Genomic DNA, 16,021 nt, shown 5'->3' on the forward strand with positions numbered 1-16,021 from the left:
CATCTCCGGAATTTATTTTTCCCCATCATTTCTTTATAATATTCTGTGTAAAGCCTTTCTCTTTTTGAAAAATTATAGCCTCTTTTTCAAAATATCCTCTGAATCCACTGTTTGTTTGACATTTTTGTTAAATCCTGTAAGTTAGTTGCTATATTTTCTAGTATTGGGATTTACATTCACTTTATATTATATAATAACATTCACATGTCTATACTTGGTCTGTTTTTAATTTTTATTTATATTTTGAATTCCACGTGGATATAGAGTACATATATGTATTTAATTTTCTCAAGGTGCATAGTGTGCAAAGCATAAATTCATTAAATATTTTTGAATGCTTGGTTCATTGAAGGTACGCACAGTGACCAGTAACAGAGTTTAAAACTTCCAAAAGTTATTGTCTCTTTTCCATACTTTAAATGTTGATGAGTTTCAATTTTGTCACATATTTCTTGAAAGGAAATATAAAATCTAGGCCCAGAATAATTTTTCCATTTAGCAGACAAGATGTAGAGTCAGAATACATGAATCTACCTCTTTCCCTAAATAATTTTTACTTTCTTTTCAGATTGTTGCCAGCAAAGGTGGTTTTGAAATGGTCACCAAAGAGAAGAAATGGTCTAAAGTGGGTAGCCGCTTGGGATATCTGCCAGGAAAAGGAACTGGGTCTCTTTTGAAGTCACATTATGAAAGAATTCTCTACCCATATGAGCTTTTCCAGTCTGGTGTCAGCCTTATGGTGAGATGCATCACTTTTTTTAGGGGTGGATAAATCCACTCTGCCATATATAAACTTTAGATTGTTTACTATAACAAGATAGCAATTGGCTATGATTTCACCAGGTACTGAAATTTGGGGGGAGCAAGGTGTAGTTTAAAAATCACAGCTATTTTTGGTGGTTTACAAGATAAAGGCTAATGGGAATGAAGAAAGTTTTCTTATTAAAATGTGTAAGCTTATGCAAGACTTACGCTTTTAAAAAAATTCCTCCACTTGGTTTTATGTATTTTTTTTTGAACAGCTTTATTGAGGTATAATTTACATACTACAGAATTCACCCATTATAGATACACAGTCAATAAGCTTTAGTAAATTATACATTTATGCAACTATCATCACCATCCAGTTTTAGAGCACTTCCATCAGCCCCCAAAATTCCTTTGTGTTTGTTTATAGCTGGTTCTTCTACCCTCAAACCTGGACAACTCCTGATCTGCTTTCTGGCTCTATAGTTTTGCCTTTTCTAGAAATTTCATGTACATGGAATCATACAGTATGATTTTGTGTATGGCTTTTTTCACTTAGCCTAATGTTTTTAAGGTTCATCTATGTTTTAGTATTCGTACTTCATTCCTCTTTATGGCTGAATGATACTCTATTGTATGGATATACCACATTTGTTTATTCATTTATCACTTATGGACATTTGGATTGTTTCCAGTTTATGGCTGTTATGAATAATGCTATGAATATTCATGTACTAGTCTTTGTGTGGACATACGTTTTCATTTCTCTTGGGTAGATACCTAGGAGTGGAATTGCTGGGTTATACGGTAAGTTTATGTTTAACTTTTTAAGAAACTGCCAAACTGTATTCCAAAGTGGCTGAACCATTTTACATTCCCGCCAGTAATGTAGAGGCTTCCAGTTTCTGCACATCTTTGCCAACACTTGGTATTGTCAGTTTTTTTGCTTACAGCCATTCTAGTGGGTGTGTAGTGGTATCTCATTGTGGTTTTAATTTTATTTCCCTAATGACTAATGGTGTTGTGTATCTTTTCATGTGTATATTAGCCATTTGTATATCTTCCTTGATGAACTGTCTGCTCAAATCTTTTTTTTATTGGGTTGTCAGTCATTTTATACTTGTTTTAAGATTTTGCTAAGTAGTCTGGATATAAGTCCTTTATCAGATGTATGATTTTATAAATATTTTCCTTTAGTTTGTGGTTTGTCTTTTCATTTTTGTAATGGTGTCTGTTTGAAGAGTAATCTATTGATTTTCTCCCTTTTTATGGATTGTGCTTCTGTTATCATATCTAAGAAAATCTTTTCTTCACCTAAGGCCAAGGTGTTTTTTTTTTATAGTTTTAGCTTTTATGTTTAGGTCTGTGACCCATTTTGAGTCGTTTTTTTGTGTATAGTCTGAGTTAAAGGTATAAGTTCATTTTGGGGGCAGCGGAGAGGGGGTATAGGAATATCCAATTGTTCCAGCACCATTTGTTAAAAGACTACCCTTCTCCCATTTACCTTACCAAGGTGATTTACCTTGTCACCTTTGTTGAGAATCAGTTGACTATAAATATGTGGGTTTATTTCTAGTCTGTTTTGTTCTTTGTTTGATCTGTATGTTTTACCCTAACACCAATACTATGCTGTCTTGAGTACCATAGCTTTATAGTAAGTTTAGATATCTGGTAGTGTAAGTCCTCCAGCTTGGTTCTTTTTTCAAAATTTCCAAACAATTTGCATTTCCACATAAATTTTGGGATCCACTTCTCAATTTCTACAACAGAAGCTTGCTAGGATTTTGATAGGGATTGTCTTGAATCTATAGATCAGTTTGGTGGGAGAATTGTCATCTGGTTTCATGTAGTTTTAGGGATTTTTTAGAAATTTATTATTTTTCTCCTTATTCTCAAATCTGATTTCTTACAAGTGAATCTGCCCTCTTCCTGTGCTCTCAATTCTTTAGGGTGTACAAATGCCTAATTTAGATCTTAAGGAAAAAGTGGAGCCTGAGGTTCTTGGCACTGATGTCCAAACTCCCCCAGAGCCGGGCACAAGAGTGAACATTCTGCCGAAGAGAACAAGGCGTGTCAAGTCTCAGGTATCAGTTTCCATGGGCCGCTTTTGACAGGCGTTTCTAGAGTGTTGACTGTGCAGAACACTTACTTGGCTCTGGGAGGTCATTCACGTGCTGTCGTTCTTTAAAACTCGGAGACGCGTTTCCATATACCTTTGAGATGAACGAGGAAGGGATTGTAAACTTCAGTCTGATTTGATTTAGAGAGTTCTTTGTTAATTTTGAACAGCTATGACAGGGGTGGCGGTTCAGAGAGTGACTCTGGATACTGTAGGGCCAATTTCATAGACATGCTGATGAATTCTAGTATATTTTATTTTCGTGGTTAGTATAAGTGAGAAGAATAGGAAAGAGTGGTTTTATCTTTACTCATCATTCCTTTAAAAACCAGTGGGTAAGTTTCTTAGTCTCCGAACCATTCCAGTGTAATTTCTACAGTGTTCTTGTGACCTGGAATAATTTTAAAGCCTAATGAATACATCGGAAGAAAAATGCCCTAATTTCTTTTTGTCTGCCCCTCTTCCCCTCCACCTTTTTCCTATTCCCATTTCTTTGTGGTCCTCGAAGTTGTGTTTCTAAAGGTTTTTGGTAAAGACAATCTGTAGGCTGGGGAGAGTGAGGTGCCCTTAGGACTCTTGAGATGTGGCCCATTTAAATTAACATATGGGTGAACTGGGACAGCAGCTTTTCTGGGTCCTAAACACATTTAAGGATGGAAGTGGTTCACATGGAAAGTGGGTTCACTATTAACAAGAGATACTGGATCTGGGGTTGTGAGGAGTCCTGTCACTGTAGAGGCAGGCTAATGATACTTCATCTTGCTTTTCTGTAGCTCAGGGGATATGTCTTTTTCATGCCATGTCTACTTTCCTTGTTCTGAGTTTATGCTTGCTAAATAACCTCCTGATTAATAATTTAGCTTCTTAGGTACTCTGATAGCAGAAAGGTAGGTGTCTTGAATGGGGCATGTGAATTTAATGGAAATTTTTGGAAAATGATAGCTCTATTTTATTTTTTTAATTTTTAAATTTATTTATTTTTTTTGACTGCATCGGGTCTTCATTGCTGTGCGCGGGCTTTCTCTAATTGCAGCGAGCAGGGGCTACTCTTCGTTGTGGTGCACGGGCTTCTCGTTGTGGTGGCTTCTGTGGTTGCAGAGCACGGGCTCTAGGCGCGTGGGCTTCAGTAGTTGCAGCACTTGGGCTCAGTAGTTGCAGCACGCAGGCCCTAGAGCATGCGGGCTTCAGTAGTTGCGGCGTGTGGGCTCTGGGGTGTGCGGGTTTCAGTAGTTGTGGCTCGCGGGCTCTAGAGTGCAGGCTCAGTAGCGGTGGCACACTGGCTTAGCTGCTCTGTGGCATATGGGATCTTCCCAGACTAGGGCTCGAACCCGTGTCCCCTGAATTGGTAGGTGGATTCTTAACCACTGCGCCACCAGGGAAGTCCCAATAGCTCTATTTTAAATTAGTAAACTCTGGTTTGGTTGTTAAGTGATTTTTATTACCATGGTTGATCTCAAGTTCTGATCGTCTTTGGGTATATAGTGAAGATTCTGTCTTAAGACCTGAAATACTTGAAGACTAGTCTCTTTGACATGGTGACTCAACTTTGAAGAGTTGCCCCAGGTGGGCCCATTTAATCAGTTGCCAGCTTGTGGTGAAATCCCTTGATGTTCCTTCTGAAACCATGAAAAAAAAGTCCTGCTTATTTCTGATTGCCTTTCATCAGATTATATAATGATTGCCATTCATTATGTAACAATAGGGACTACACAGAATACTTTTACCCATTGCAGTAATTGTTGCTGTAGTCAGATTGATTGATATTGGATTGATATTGGAACCATTTGAGGATTTGCAATTAAGAATTTCTTCACCTTGCAGTTTGTCCTTAATTAATGTTGCCAGTCTGCCTCATTCCTAGTCTTCTATTTCAGAAAGACAGTAAAGGCTTTCTGGTAGAACTTCAACCTCTTGCCCCATACATGAAACTATCTGGTGTTCATTCTTAATCTCTACCTATCTCTGTGGGCAGAGTGTGCCTTTTTCTCCAAGGGTAATCCTTCTACTCCCATCCTTCCCGGCTTTAAAAACAGAAGCCCTCTTCCTAGATAGTTCCTTACTCCTTGCCTCTTTTCATGAAGAAGTTCCCTGGAAAATCATCTATATTTTCTCAGTTTCCTCAGTATCTGTTTAGTTTTTAAACCCTGTAATCGGACTTTGAGCTAAATAATTTCCTTGAAACTACACTATTCAAGTTACCACAGAGTTAATAATTGTCAGATGCTGAGACCCCTTTTTCATTTCTTAACCTACTTCATCTCTGATCATGTTTGCATTTCTTGAAATTTGCTTTTTCTTTGGCTTCTGTGACACCTCTCTTCTCGTTTCCCTCGTCACTCTCTGACCACTCCTCAGTAATCTTTGTTATCTCTTCTCTCTGCCCTGCATGTAGTGCTCTCAGTCTTCCTTATCTTCACTCTACCCAGCTGTCTCTTCCACCCTGTGATTTGTTACTACCTATCTCTCAGGACTCCTAAATAAGTCATGACATCCGTGCTTCTTCCCTGTTCACCAGGGGTCTTGAGTGCATGTGTGTATATGTATGCCTTGGTGGCCACACACAGCTAAACTCAGTATGTCGCAAACATTATCACCTTTTCTAAATCTGTTTTCTTAAAAAATATTTTCTAGCTTGGTGATAGTGACAAGCACAGCCATCGAATAGTTTCCCAAACAAGAAATAGAAGTTAAGAAAGTTATCCTACTTCCCTTTCCCATCTCTATCACATCGCTTGATATACTCTGCTTTAATTGTTTTTTTCTGTGACCTCACTAGAATGAGTTCCTTGAAAGCTGAGATTGCAGTTTGTTTATATCAAGAATGACCAAACCCTTAACACTTATACATTAGAATGCCAGTATGTCCCATTTTTGGTGACACTAAGTTTGAGCCAGCATTTCTTCATTATAATGTACTATTCTCCTCGTAATAAAAGTAATCAGAGTAAACTATAAGACTGTGGGAATAGCGGGAAGAGATATGGGAATATGCGGGAAGAGATATGGGAATATATGTATATATATAACTGATTCATTTTGTTGTGAAGCTGAAACTAATATACCATTGTAAAGCAATTATACTCCAATAAAGATGTTAAAAAAAAAAAAAAAGACTGTGGGAATAACTTGTTTTCCATTAACTTTCCATTATTTTTCAATAACAATATTTCCATTATTCCATTAACTTGTTTTACCCAATAGTTTTAACATTCATTGATAATCCTTGCCTCAGTTAATTATGTTGGTGGTTGCAAACCAGGTGATTTTCTGGTTCTGTCATTTCTTCTACGTTTATTAGTTAGCATTTTTCTTTAAAAAAACTCTACTCCCACGCTTGAGTATTTTTCCTACAGTAAAATGTGTATATCTTAAGTGTACAGCTTGATGAATTTTGATGAATGTATATACCTATGGAACCAACCTTGAGTGTCCCTCCTCCTTTTATAGTCTCACTATAGAGCATGACTTTTTTGATAAATGTCTTATAACCTATTACTACTTTTTATTCCTTTTTGATACTCGAATTGTTCCAAATTTGGCCTGCGGGAGCCCCTTCAAGAGGTTCATATGTTCTTTGACAAGTCTCCATCAGTTTTTTTTTGTTTTTTAATTAATTAATTTATTTATTTATTTTTGGCTGTGTTGGGTCTTCGTTGCTGTGCGCAGGCTTTCTCTGGTTGCGGCGAGCTGGGGCCACTATTCATCGCAGTGTGCGGGCTTCTCACTGCCGTGGCCTCTCCCGTTGCGGAGCACAGACTCTAGACGCGCAGGCTCAGTAGTTGCGGCTCACGGGCTTAGTTGCTCCACGGCATGTGGGATCTTCCCAGACCAGGGCTCAAACCCGTGTCCCCTGCATTGGCAGGCGGATTCTTAACCACTGCACCACCAGGGAAGCCCTCTCCATCAGTTTTTGAGCACTTACTTTCTAGCACAAAGAATCCCATTGTCTTCTTGCCGTGACTTAGACCTGGAATCAGCCATTTCTCCAAGGAATCCTGGTTCACTTCAGTGGGAAATGGTATTTAGAAGCCAAGATTTGAGCACAAGGTGTGCTTGTTCCTACTGGGATACCATTGCTTGTAGCCCCTTCTGGTGGCCAGGGCTGGGAAATCAATTTTTAAAAATTGTGACTTTATATTTTCAGCTCATACTGATAATTCTAGTCCTAATCTAGCATCACAAAGTTCTTTTGGTTTATGTTGTAATTGTTTTCTTAGCATTTTGAGTTGGGAACTTAATTCATTTATTCCTGCTCTTTTGCTTTGATTGCTGTGTTTAAGACTATAGAATTTCCTGTGATTATTTCTTTCCTTTGTTCCAGAGATTCTGATATATGATATATGTGATACATGTATATACAGAGAAAAAATTCCAGGTGGAAGGGCCTTTTGATTTTGTTTTTTTTTTGTTTTTTTTTGCGGTACGCGGGCCTCTCACTGTTGTGGCCTCTCCCGTTGTGGAGCACAGGCTCCGGACGCGCAGGCTCAGCGGCCATGGCTCACAGGCCCAGCCGCTCCGCGGCATGTGGGATCCTCCCGGACCGGGGCACGAACCCGCGTCCCCTGCATCGACAGGCGGACTCTCAACCACTGCACCACCAGGGAAGCCCGGGCCTTTTGATTTTTGATGTTATTTCTAGCTTTATGCCAGTAAGATCAGAGAATGTTGTCATATTATTTCCACTTTTGGGGACTTTATTGTCTGTCTGAAAAGGTGGTTGTAAGGATTAATTGACTAGAATACTTTGATATGGCATATACTATATACTCACTATGTTAGCTTTTATTACTATGTACTTTGCTTTAACAGTGGTAAAGAATGTGTAGTGTTAGGGGCTTCCCTGGTGGCGCAGTGGTTGGGAGTCCGTCTGCCGATGCAGGGGACGCGGGTTCGTGCCCCGGTCTGGGGGGGGTCCCACATGCCGTGGAGCGGCTGGGCCCGTGAGCCATGGCCGCTGAGCCTGCGCGTCCGGAGCCTGTGCTCCGCAGCAGGAGAGGCCACAGCAGTGAGACGCCCGTGTACAGCAAAAAAAAAAAAAAGAGAATGTGTAGTGTTAATGTTTTTCATTGGACTGACTATAGGTTAATATAACCAAGTCAGCCTACCAGAGTTTAAAGATACGTTTTGAAATGCCATTTTGGTTGGTTTGGTTCTTATATGCTCTTTTAGTAGTCCAGGCTGCCTGTGTCTGTCTGCTGTTAGGTCGCCATAGACTTATAAAGTAGTCTATTTTATCCTGGTTTATTTTTATTCTTATCGACTAAGTATATTTTAAGTAAATTTTGGTTATTACCCTGCATTCAGAGATTATCTAAATTCAAGGTGTAACACTGGTATCTGTCATGATGCTTTATCCTCAAGTACTAGAATGCCAAATGACAGTAGCTTAAACATTGACAACAGTTTTCACATGCGGACACATTTTCCACATTAGATTTTCAGAGATAAGTAGTTCTAGGATTCGTATAGCAACTTCACATTGTCATCAAGGGCCAAGCTCTTTCCATCTTCCTGCCTGGCCTTCTTCAGTGTATGGGTGATACATATATCTCCTCTTAATTGCATTGTGGCTGCTGTAGCGTCCAGCGCTGTGCTTCCATCAGACTGAGTCTTGTAGCAGTGGGGAAGGAAGTTGGGTCAAAAGGACTTACTCTTTGAGATGCTTTCTCTTTTAATAGAAGATGAAAATCTTTCCCAGAGGTTTGCAGTAGACCTTCCTTATGTCTCACTGGCTAGAACACGATAGCATTCCCACCCTTAGCTAGGTGATCGCCAACAAAGAGAAATGGCATTGGCATGATTGACTTAGGACAGTCATTATTCATCTCCTAGGATGGGCATAATTGCCCTAATCAAAGATGGGTGTCCATTAGCAAGTTAGAAGTGGGCATTTCTATCGAGTTATTACCACTGTTACACCAGTAATTACCAGTAGTGTCTGTCTCTGGACAGAACCTAATTGACAACTATGCTTTTATGAAAGGTAGATTTTCTTTTGTGGAAAGGAATCTGGGTGTTGCAGAGCGCTTTGGTGACTTCAGCAATGAGGCAGCAAGTGGGTTTAGAAAAATTAAAATTTTCCTTCATTTTGAATTGGATCTTGAGACTTTTCTTGGGTAAGAAAATAAATTTATGAATCACAATAATTAGACTAATGTGAGTTTATTTTTTTTTAGTCAGAATCTGGAGAAGTGAATAGAAACACGGAACTGAAGAAACTTCGGATTTTTGGGGCTGGGCCTAAGGTTGTGGGCTTGGCAATGGGAGTAAAAGATAAAGAAGGTAAATCTGTTATTTGGTCACGAAAAGAAATAAGGTACAACAATATGGTTTTAACAAGATTCATATGATACTCGATCGTAGTCTGCCTTGGGATTTTCTTAGGCAGCATAGTTCCTAGACAGATCACCTTTTTAGTGGCAGATAATCTTAAGGTGTGAGGAGCCATATTGTGTTGAATTTTTGTAATATTTTGGAAGAGAGAAAGTTCCTCCTCCATGTCTAACACATGACACAGAAATTGTAGTTTCTAAAGGCTAGTTTATAAGAGAATTGCAAAATTAATGGTTCTCACCTGATCTAAAGTGATCTAAAGCTTATTATTTTTAAATTTAAAGAGAAATAGAGGATTTCTCTGACCTTTAGTATCAAAATATACTGGGGAGAGCTAATGATTTAGATTCTAACCATAATTTTGATATTTTTCTTTAATTGCCTTTGCATATTATGATACTTCATTTAAGTAACCTGTTTAAAGAATGCCTAGTACTCTCAGCTTAGCATGTTAGAAACTTGTGAGTAAAATTGCTAATGCGGAGATCAAGTTTCACAGTTCTATGTGCATGTTAGTTTTAAAGCTCAATTTAACAAAGATTGTGTTGGATATGTTTTTACTGTGTAAGAATTTAATGAATTGCTATAATCACAAGTCATATTGATTACTGTGCATTTTATGATATGACTAAGTCTTTATTCAGATTGTGGGTTGAACTCTGGATAATCAGGTAATATTCTTCCATCACTTGCAAAGCATTCAGTGTGATAGGACTTCTAGATACATTATAATGTTTACTATTGCTCTTTTAAAATATTAAGGACTTTATCTTTTTTCTGTTTGTAATTGTATTAGCTGGCAGTGATCTCAAAGCTAGTCCCAGATTAGTCCCTGATAAGTACTACATATGGGCAAGTGTAGAATTAGTAGTTACGCTCTCTGGAGCTTGATTGCCTGGACTAGAGTCCCAAGTCTGCCGCTGACTGGCTGTGTGATTTTGGTCAAGTTATCTAGCTTCTCTGTGCTTCAGATTCTTTATCTTCAGTGGGGGGATAATAGTTTATCTGCCTCATAGTGTTGTGAGATTTTAACTAATTTAAATAATCTAAAATAGTGTCTGGTCCATGGTAAGCTCTCAACATTAGTTTTTACTATTATTATTATATAACTATTTTTATTTCAAGATGAGGTCTCCCGAAGACGAAAAGTTACCAACAGGTCAGACGCATTTAACATGCAAATGAGACAACGGAAAGGAACTCTCTCTGTTAACTTTGTAAGTGTTCTGAGATGTGTCAGGAGGGAAAGGATTTATTTTTATTTTAGTTTTGCACTTTTTACCTTGCTATATCTTAGTATGTTATCTAGTTAGTTTATTTAGTTGTAAGACTTGATGGTGCATCTGAACTTGCCGCTTTGGTTTATATAATACTAACTTTGCTTTGTCCCATATACACAGACTGTTCCCTGAGTCTTATACCTTGTAAGTGAGTGAGTGAGAGGATGAAGTGAAACTGTAAATCCTTAGCTGTATTAATGCTCGGTATTCAGCCCTCTACCAATAAAGAGTATTTGTGTATAGAAAGGGTGATGTGGTATATTTTATTTATATAAATTGACTTTCAAGTACCCTAGATTTGTAGTCTTCCTTTATTCTCATACCTTGATATGCTTTTATTAATTTGCTTGTAGAAGCTCTGAGGAAATTTAGGAAGTTTTATGCAAAATATTTAAATAAAGTTATTTAAAATAAATATTAAGGATTTAAGTTATGTTTACTTTTTAGTGTACATTATTTTGTTTGTTTCAATTAAGGTGTTCGTGGTAAAAATTTAATATTGCTTATTACAGAAAATAAACTTTTATTTTATTTTGTTTTTTTAACAGGTTGATCTTTACGTTTGTATGTTTTGTGGTCGGGGAAATAATGAAGATAAATTGCTGTTGTGTGATGGATGTGATGACAGCTATCATACATTTTGTTTAATTCCCCCACTACCTGATGTGCCCAAAGGAGACTGGAGGTGCCCTAAATGTGTCGCTGAGGTATAAGCCTAACCTTACCTTTGGGATTAAGAACAGTAACACACGTACGCGTGCACAGTGAACACACTCCGTGAAGCTTCTTCTCCTCTCTCTTTGTTCTTCAGTGTTTGAAATCGCCAGGATTTTTGAAGAGTGATAGTGACTGGAAGTGTAACAGTTCTACTGTGGCAGTTTGTTTTTAAAGAGTCTTTTTCTGACTGTTGGTTAGATAATTCTGTTTATTGCTGCAGACTTTGCTCAGAATATTCATATTCTTGGAAAACAATAAAAATGAAGAAAGTCTGTAGGTTATTTGTTTTTTCTTTTTTTAAAAAAGTAAAAATCAGACATGAAGCTCTAGAACTTAGGATTCATGCATCCAGTTTTCATGCTACCAAATAAATTGGTGGTATCTATTAACTTGTTTAAATTTTGACTTGATTGTACTAAATTGTTATTGAAAGATTATAATGATGTCATTATCATGAAATGTCTGGTCTGTTTACTTATTTTAACAAAATGTGATAGGACGTTGAAGGGAAAGTGATGGTATATCTAGATGTAGTCAAAGATGGATATTTATGGCCTTTGAATTATTTATTTATTTATGGCTGTGTTGGGTCTTCATTGCTGTGCGTGGGCTTTTCTCTAGTTGCGGCGAGCGGGGGCTACTCTTCATTGTGGTGTGCAGCCTTCTCATTGCGGTGGCTTCTCTTGTTGTGGAGCACGGGCTCTAGGCGCACGGGCTTCAGTAGTTGTGGCTCGCGGGCTCAGCAGTTGTGGCTCGTGGGCTCTAGAGTGCAGGCTCAATAGTTGTGGCGCACAGGCTTAGTTGCCATGTGGCATGTGGGATCTTCCCGGACCAGGGATCGAACCCATGTTCCCTGTATTGGCAGGCAGATTCTTAACCACTTCTGCTACCAGGGAAGTCCCTTGAATTATTTTTTAATTTATTATTCTCAAGGTTAGATGATTCAGTCCTACTCGAAGTCAGTATTTGTGTTAAGAAATTGGTCATGGTGGTTGGTAGTATGAAAAAAAATCATTTTTCTAGCTAATTATCCTAGCAACCCGGTGAATATCCCTTTGTCCTTTACCTTTTCTCCCTCCATGAACATTTATTTTTTCCACTGAGGATAATAGACATCCCTGGGCTTGATTCCAGGTTGGTAGTCCTCCAGGTGTTTGTCTTGGTGCCAAAGCTTAATGACAACTCCAAAGCCCAAAGCTGTCTCATTGCCACCTTCCTACTGGAAGGTGTGAAAATGCAGTTGAAGTTTAAGAACATTATTTCCTGATTCCACATTAATACTTGTTTTGTGGTCTAGAGTTGACTGGATTTGCTTCCCCTAGGGAAATGATCAAAGAAGGTAGTACCTGAGGGCCTTAATGCGTACTTCAGTTCAGTTTCAGTAAGTTAATCTTAGATTTTTTTTCTTCCCAGGAATGTAATAAACCTAGAGAAGCCTTTGGATTTGAACAAGCTGTACGAGAGTATACACTTCAGAGCTTTGGAGAGATGGCAGATAATTTTAAGTCTGACTATTTCAATATGCCAGTTCATGTGAGTATCTATCTTTAAGGTCACTTTGGGAAAGTATAAAAATTTATCTGATTCCAAAGCTTTAGCGTTGCTTTTTAAAAACTTTCATTATTTTGTAGAAAGCAGGGACAGCATAAAGAAGATGATAGAACACCAGATCTGAAGATTAGGGGCCTGGGATCTGTTTTTGTTTCTTTTACCCTCTGCCGTGGCAGTGTGCACTGTAGAGAAACTGACTTCGACCTTCCACTTGTTCTTTAGTGCTCTGGGAGCGCTGTCCTTTACAGACAGGCACGGAGGATGCGGCAGTTGCTGCTTTGGTTTAGTTATTTGTAGTATGAGGTTTGCTTCTTTCCCTGGGGGATCTTGGACTTTAAAAAAATCCCTTTCGAAATAATTTGCCAAAGCTGTTAAAATTCAGCCTTGATTTTTGTATTTCCTTTTCCTTCCTTATGTCCTGGGTCATCTTTATCCTTCTTAGTTGGAAAGCAGCTTGCAGAAGAAGGCAGTTCAAATTCATTATGTTTTTCTGAACATCTAAGTTGTCTTTAGCTTTTTCCCATCGTCAGTCAGAAAAGCTAGGACTGCAGTCTTTTCAGCTCTGGGAATTGAGAAGGTTTTCTGTTTTTTCATGGGCTTTTTGTTCATTTGACCTGTGTATTATGTCATAGTGGGTTATGGTTATAGAGAGTTGGTAATCTGTAATCTTTGTTTTCCCTGTGTAGATGGTTCCCACAGAACTAGTGGAGAAGGAATTCTGGCGGCTGGTGAGCAGCATTGAAGAAGATGTTATCGTAGAGTATGGAGCTGACATCTCCTCAAAAGACTTTGGAAGTGGATTTCCTGTAAAGGATGGTCGGAGAAAGATGCTGCCAGAAGAAGAGGTGCAGAGCACATAGTAGTATCCAGATTTCTTACCCTGAAGCTGATTCAGCCTTTACATAGTAGAAAACTGCCTTTCTTTAATCATAAGCGACCACGTTCATTTAAAATATTAAATATGTAGAATTTGGACAGTAAAAATAATCTTCAGTTTTGAAAACAATAAATTCAAAGTACCATTAAATATTATTTAACTTTGCATTTTATCAATATATTTTTTTTTTTTTTTTGGCCATACGTGGGCCTCTCTCACTTGTTGTGGCCTCTCCCGTCATGGAGCACGGGCTCCGGACGCGCAGGCTCAGCGGCCATGGCTCACGGATCCAGCCACTCGGCGGCATGTGGGATCCCCCCGGACCGGGGCACGAACCTGCGTCCCTTGCAGGTGGGGAGGTGGACTCTAAACCACTGTGCCACCAGGGAAGCCCTTAACTTTGCATTTTAAAACCAGTTAAATTGGTTTAAAACTTTAACTTTAGTTAAGATTTTGCCTAGCTCTTTCTGTTTGGAAATCTAGCAAGTGACAAGATTTTTTTAAAAAATTACATTTTACTGGTAGGTCCACAATTAATTTTCCTTTAACACCTGGGCAGGTAGGTTTTCAAATATGCATTTAAACTGTAACAGATAATGAAGTACTGTCACCTAGGGGATGACCTCTGTGTGTAAACCTGAATTAAGATGATCATTTATTTCTTTTTCTCTTTACTTTGGTCCTTGTCACCTTTTCTTTACCTTTGTAATTGGCAGTAATTGAGAGTTTTATCTCCTATTAAAAGAGTTAACACATGGTCAAAAAAAAAAGTTACATAGTGGAGAAGGATATACAATTAAAAATATGGCCACACTAGGTCTCTTAGGGCTACCATTGACATGGCATATCTTTTCCATTCTTTTACTTTGAAGCTGTTTGTATTTTGGAATCTGGTGTGTGTCTCTTATAGGCAGCATATGCTTGAATCTTGCTTTTTTAAAAATCTAGTCTGAAGGTTGACTTATTTATTTATTTGTCTGTCTGTCTGTCTGCCTATTTATCTAGCTAGCTAGCTAGCTAACTAGCTAGCTAGTTAGCTGCGTTGGGTCTTTGTTGCTCCGCGTGGGCTTTTCTGGTTGCTGGGGCTACTCTTTGTTGCAGTGCGCCGGCTTCTCATTGCGGTGCCTTCTCTTGTTGCAGAGTATGGGCTCTAGGCGTGTGGGCTTCAGTAGTTGCAGCACTTGGGCTCAGTAGTACAGCTTGAGGGCTCTAGGACACAGGCTCAGTAGTTGTGGCACGTGGGCTTAGTTGCCCTGTGGCCTGTGGGATCTTCCTGGACCAGGGCTCAAATCCGTGTCCCCTGCACTGGCAGGTGGATTCTTAACCACTGTGCTACCAGGGAAACCCTATACAGATATATCTTATAGGAACAGTTCAGTGTTGAAATGTGTACATGTTCAATGTCACTGAATTAAAACCTGCTTTGTAGAAGTATAAAGAAATGCGTCAACCTTAGTTTCTTCATACCCTTCCATTGGCAAATGGTAGGCAATTACCTCCTTATTGGGAAGAGGCTTTGTTTTACAGCTTTTAACTTTTTCTGAATTTCATTTTGGTTTTGAATTTTTAAGTTGCTCTTGAACAGATATTTCTATCTTCTAATCTTAAGAGATAAGGTCACAGAGTTTTTATTTTTTAATTTTTTTTATTTTTTATATATATATTTTTGCGATACGCGGGCCTCTTACTGTTGTGGCCTCTCCCGTTGCGGAACACAGGCTCTGGACGCGCAGGCTCGGCGGCCGTGGCTCACTGGCCCAGCCGCTCCGCGGCATGTGGGATCTTCCCGGACTGGGACACGAACCCATGTCCCCTGCATCGGCAGGCGGACTCTCAACCACTGCGCCACCAGGGAAGCCTGGTCACAGAGTTTTTAAAGATTACTTTAAATGTGGTTAAATGTCAACCCTAAGTAAACAATATAGATATTAATCCTTCTAAATGTTTGAATTCTGTATGAATATTCATCTGTTTTTGCTTTTGCTCCATTCACCTTTATATAAGAACGTGGAGGGCTTCCCTGGTGGTGCAGTGGTTTAGAGTCTGCCTGCCGATGCAGGGGACGCGGGTTCGTGCTCCGGTCCGGGAGGATCCCACATGTCGCAGAGAGGCTGTGCCCGTGAGCCATGGCCCCTGAGCCTGCGCGTCCGGAGCCTGTGCTCCGCAGTGGGAGAGGCCACAACAGTGAGAGGTCCGCGTACAGGAAAAAAAAAAAAAAATGTGGAGAAATTTGGGCTTTAAAGACATCAGCATAGCATGAAGAGACAGAGATACAGCTCTTTTTTCTAGTCTGGGTCATCGATTTGCTATTTATTTCATAAGCAATAACGTTTTACTCAGGATTCTGTTTTTATGTTGTAAGATGGAGTGAGAGAACCCATTTATGCAAAAGGATTT

General features: G+C 39.0%; 1 protein-coding gene across 3 annotated transcripts in view; it reads left to right on the forward strand.

Annotated features, from left to right (window-relative positions):
- The window catches only part of KDM5A (lysine demethylase 5A), an 85,925-nt gene that overhangs the window by 11,325 nt on the left and 58,579 nt on the right, over positions 1 to 16,021 (forward strand). For all 3 annotated transcript variants that reach the window (XM_067756094.1, XM_067756092.1, XM_067756093.1), the window contains exons 4-10: positions 569 to 739; positions 2,697 to 2,831; positions 9,043 to 9,148; positions 10,325 to 10,416; positions 11,028 to 11,186; positions 12,610 to 12,729; positions 13,434 to 13,592. In XM_067756094.1, coding sequence (XP_067612195.1) covers positions 569 to 739; positions 2,697 to 2,831; positions 9,043 to 9,148; positions 10,325 to 10,416; positions 11,028 to 11,186; positions 12,610 to 12,729; positions 13,434 to 13,592 — 942 coding nt within the window. The remainder of the gene's footprint in view (positions 1 to 568; positions 740 to 2,696; positions 2,832 to 9,042; positions 9,149 to 10,324; positions 10,417 to 11,027; positions 11,187 to 12,609; positions 12,730 to 13,433; positions 13,593 to 16,021) is intronic.

This window comes from Pseudorca crassidens, chromosome 11 (genome assembly GCF_039906515.1).
Source record: "Pseudorca crassidens isolate mPseCra1 chromosome 11, mPseCra1.hap1, whole genome shotgun sequence".
Classification (NCBI taxonomy): domain Eukaryota; kingdom Metazoa; phylum Chordata; class Mammalia; order Artiodactyla; family Delphinidae; genus Pseudorca; species Pseudorca crassidens.